The sequence below is a fragment of the Rhinopithecus bieti genome, unplaced genomic scaffold, assembly GCF_001698545.2.
Source record: "Rhinopithecus bieti isolate Rb0 unplaced genomic scaffold, ASM169854v2 scaffold_10589, whole genome shotgun sequence".
Taxonomy (NCBI): Eukaryota; Metazoa; Chordata; class Mammalia; order Primates; family Cercopithecidae; genus Rhinopithecus; species Rhinopithecus bieti.
In genome coordinates this window covers 3,802,464-3,806,130 of record NW_016807065.1, presented here as the reverse complement: position 1 = coordinate 3,806,130, position 3,667 = coordinate 3,802,464, and the positions used below count along the sequence as shown (strand labels likewise).

The following is a 3,667-nucleotide window of genomic DNA, read 5'->3' as shown; positions in this document are numbered from 1 at the left end:
TTTTTTTTTTTTTTTTTTTGAGATGGAGTTTTGCTCTTGTCGCCCAGGCTGGAGTACCATGGTATGATTTCGGCTCATTGCAACCTCCGCCTCCTGGGTTCAAGTAATTCTCCTGCCTCAGCCTCCCGAGTAGCTGGGATTACGGGGGTGTGCCAACATGCCCAGCAGATTTTGTATTTTATTTTAGTAGAGATGGGGTTTCACCATGTTGGCCAGGTTGGTCTTGAACTCCTGACCTCAGGTGATCCACCCGCCTCAGCCTCCCAAAGTGCTGGGATTACTGGCGTAAGCCACTGCACCCAGCTGATATAATATAGACTCTCTAAGTTACTCATGGAGGATCCAAGGAGGAATACAAATGTAATTAGGAAAATATCTAGACTCTTAATTTATTCTTATTTTTTGAGACAGAATCTTGCTGTGTTGCCCTGGCTCGAGTGTAGTGATGAGATCTGGGCTCACTGCAACCTCTACCTCCTGGGTTCAAGCGATTCTCCTGCCTCAGCCTCCCGAGTAGCTGAGACTACAGGCACCCACCACCATGCCCAGCGAAGTTTTGTAATTTTAGTAGAGATGGGGTTTCGGCATGTTGGCCAGGCTGGTCTTGAACTCCTGACCTCAAGTGACCCATCCACCTCAACTTCCCAAAGTGCTGGGATTACATGCGTGAGTCATCGCGCCCTGCCTCCCTGCCCTGCCCTGCTTCAAGGTGGAATTCTAGGTCTGCTAGCGGGGGAGTGGGCCCGTAGAGAGTGGGGATAGCCTGGCCTCTCCCTGCAGTCCCGACCAGAGGCGCTCGGACACCGGTATTTCCTGAACTCACCTGCTGTGACAGGAGATGGTCAAGGTTGTTGTCATGCATGTGTCCAAACACGTATTCATACACGTGTGTACAGCCAGGGTTCCAGGATGGGGTGGGGTGGAGGTGGTGGGGGAGGCGGGGCTTTGATGAGTAAGGTCTTGACCCTCCTAAACAGCGTCTGGATCCTGGAGCAAGGGTTCTGAGGTTCTCCAGGCTGAGCGCCCATGGAGGAAGTTAGGACACCTGGCTTCAAATCCCTAAGCAGTCGTTTGCCGCTCCAGCTACCATGCGGGAGTGTCTAGTGGGAGGGTTGTGTGGGGGACCAAGAGGAGGATGAAGTCACAAACGCCCCTGTGACCTCGCTGGGTGTGGTGGGCAGCTTGATGGCCCCTTTCCCCCAAATGTCTACCTCCTGATCCTCCAAACCAATAAATATGTTATCATTATAAATTGAATTGTGTCCCATCAAAATTATTTGAGATGGAGTCTCACTGTGTTGCCCAGGCTGGAGTGCAGTGGCGCGATCTTGGCTCACTGCAACCTCTGCCCCCTGGGTCCAAGTGATTCTCTGTCTCAGCCTCCCAAGTAGCTGAAATTACCAGCATCCGCCACCACGCCTGGATAATTTTTGTAATTTTAGTAGAGATGGGGTTTCGCCATGTTGGCCAGGCTAGTCTTGAATTCCTGACCTCAAGTGATCCACCTGCCTCAGCCTCCCGAAGTGTTGGGGTTATAGGCGTGAGCCACCACGCCCAGCTCAAAATGAATTTTCTGTTAATTTTGTTTTTCAGAGAAGCGGTCTTTGTCTGTTGTCTAGGCTGGGCTGAGAGTGCAGGGGTGCAATCATGGCTCACTGCAGCTTCAACCTCCTGGGCTCAAGTGATCCTCCCACCTCAGCCTCCTGAGTGGCTGGGACTACACAAGCACACGCCACCAGCCTGGCTACTTTTGGTTTTCGTTTCTGTAGGGGGGGGTCTCGCTATGTTGCCCAGGCTGGTCTTGAACTCCTGGCCTCAAGTGATCCTCCTGCCTCATCCAAAGTGTTGGGATTATAGGCATGAGACACCACACTGGGCCCTATCAAAATTCTTATGTTGAAGCCCTGTCTCCCAGTGGGCTGGAATTTGGAGACAGGGCCTTTGGGAGCTCATTAGGGTTAGATGAACTCAGGAGGATGGCCCCTGCAAGATGGAATTAGTTCCATAAGAAAGAGACAAACCTGAGCTGTTTCTCTCTCATTGTACCATGGGAGTACACAGCAAGAAGGCATGGCAGGAAGAAATCCCTCAGCAGGAACTGAGCTAGCCAGTCACCTTAACCTTGGATTTCCCAGCCTCCAGAAATAAATGTCTGCAGTTTAAGACCCCACTCTGTAGTGTTTCATTATAGCAGCCTGGGCTGACTTACATTTGTTACATGGCAAAGGGGAATTAAGTTTGCAGATACAATTGAGGTTGCTAGGCCAGATGTGCTGGCTCCCGCCTGTAATCCCAGCACATTGGGAAGCCAAGGCGGGTGGATCATCTGAGGTTAGGAGTTCGAGACCAGCCTGACCAATATGATGAAACCCAGTCTCTCCTAAAAATATAAAAATTAGCCAGGCTTGATGGCGGGCCCCTGTAATCTCAGCTCCTCTGGAGGCTGAGACAGGAGAATTGCTTGAACCCAGGAGACGGAGGTTGCAATGAGCCGAGATCGGGCCATTGCACTCCAGCCTGGGCAACAGAGCAAGACTCCATCTCAAACAAACAAATAACGACAACAACAACAACAACAACAAAAACTTTGCTAGGCTGGGCGCAGTCGCTCATGCCTATAATACCAGCACTTTGGGAGGTCGATGCAGGTGGATCACATGAGCCCAGGAGTTCGAGACCAGCCTGGGCAACATGGCCAGACCCCTGTCTCTATAAAAAATACAAAAATTAGCTGGGCATGGTGGTCCATGGCTGTAGTCCCAGCTACTCAGGAGGCTGAGGTGGAAGGATTGCTTGAGCCTGGGAAATGGAGGCTGCAGTGAGCTGAGATCTTGCCACTGAACCCCAGCCTGGGTGACAGAGCGAGACCCTGTCTCCAAAAAAAAAAAAGAATGAAGGTTGCTAAACAGCTGATGGGAAGATGGTCTCACTCTGTCACCCAGGCTGGAGTACAGTGGCACAATTAAGATCAATCCCCTTGACCTCTCTGCTCAGGTGGTTCTCCCACCTCAGCCACCTGAGTGGCTAGGAACACAGGTGCGGACACTACACCCGGCTAATTTTTTTTTTTTTTTTTTTTTTTTTTTGAGATGGAGTCTCGCTCTGTCACCCAGGCTGGAGTGCAGTGGCGCGATCTTGGCTCACTGCAAGTGCTGCTTCCCAGGTTCACAACATTCTTCTGCCTCAGCCTCCAGAGTAGCTGGGACTACAGGCGCCCATCACCATGCCCCGCTAATTTTTTGTATTTTTAGTAGAGATGGGGGTTTCACCATGTTAGCCAGGATGGTCTCGATCTCCTGACCTCGTGATCCGCCCACCTCGGCCTCCCAAAGTGACGCCGGCTAATTTTAAAATTATTTTGGCTGGGTGTGGTGGCTCACACTTGTAATTCCAGCACTTTGGGAGGCCAAGGCAGGTGGATCACCTGAGGTCAGGAGTTTGAGACCAGCCTGGCCAACATGATAAAACCCCGTGTCTACTAAAATAACAATTAGCTGAGTGTGGCGGTACATGCCTGTAATCCCAGCTACTCAGGAGGCTGAGGCAGGAGGATCACTTGAGTCCAGGAATTCAAGACCAGCCTGGGCAGCAAAGCAAGAAATTTTTCTACAGAAATTTTTTTTTTTTTTTTAATTGAGACAGAGTCTCGCTCTGTCACCCAGGCTGG

General features: G+C 50.9%; 1 protein-coding gene across 1 annotated transcript in view; it reads right to left on the bottom strand.

Annotated features, from left to right (window-relative positions):
- Positions 1 to 1,251, bottom strand: part of SLC25A41 (solute carrier family 25 member 41) — an 8,638-nt gene extending 7,387 nt beyond the window's left edge. The window contains 3 exon segments of the mRNA XM_017880050.1: positions 282 to 303; positions 663 to 920; positions 922 to 1,251. Coding sequence (XP_017735539.1) covers positions 282 to 303; positions 663 to 920; positions 922 to 1,028 — 387 coding nt within the window. The 5' untranslated portion in view covers positions 1,029 to 1,251.
- Between the last annotated feature and the right edge of the window lie 2,416 nt (positions 1,252 to 3,667).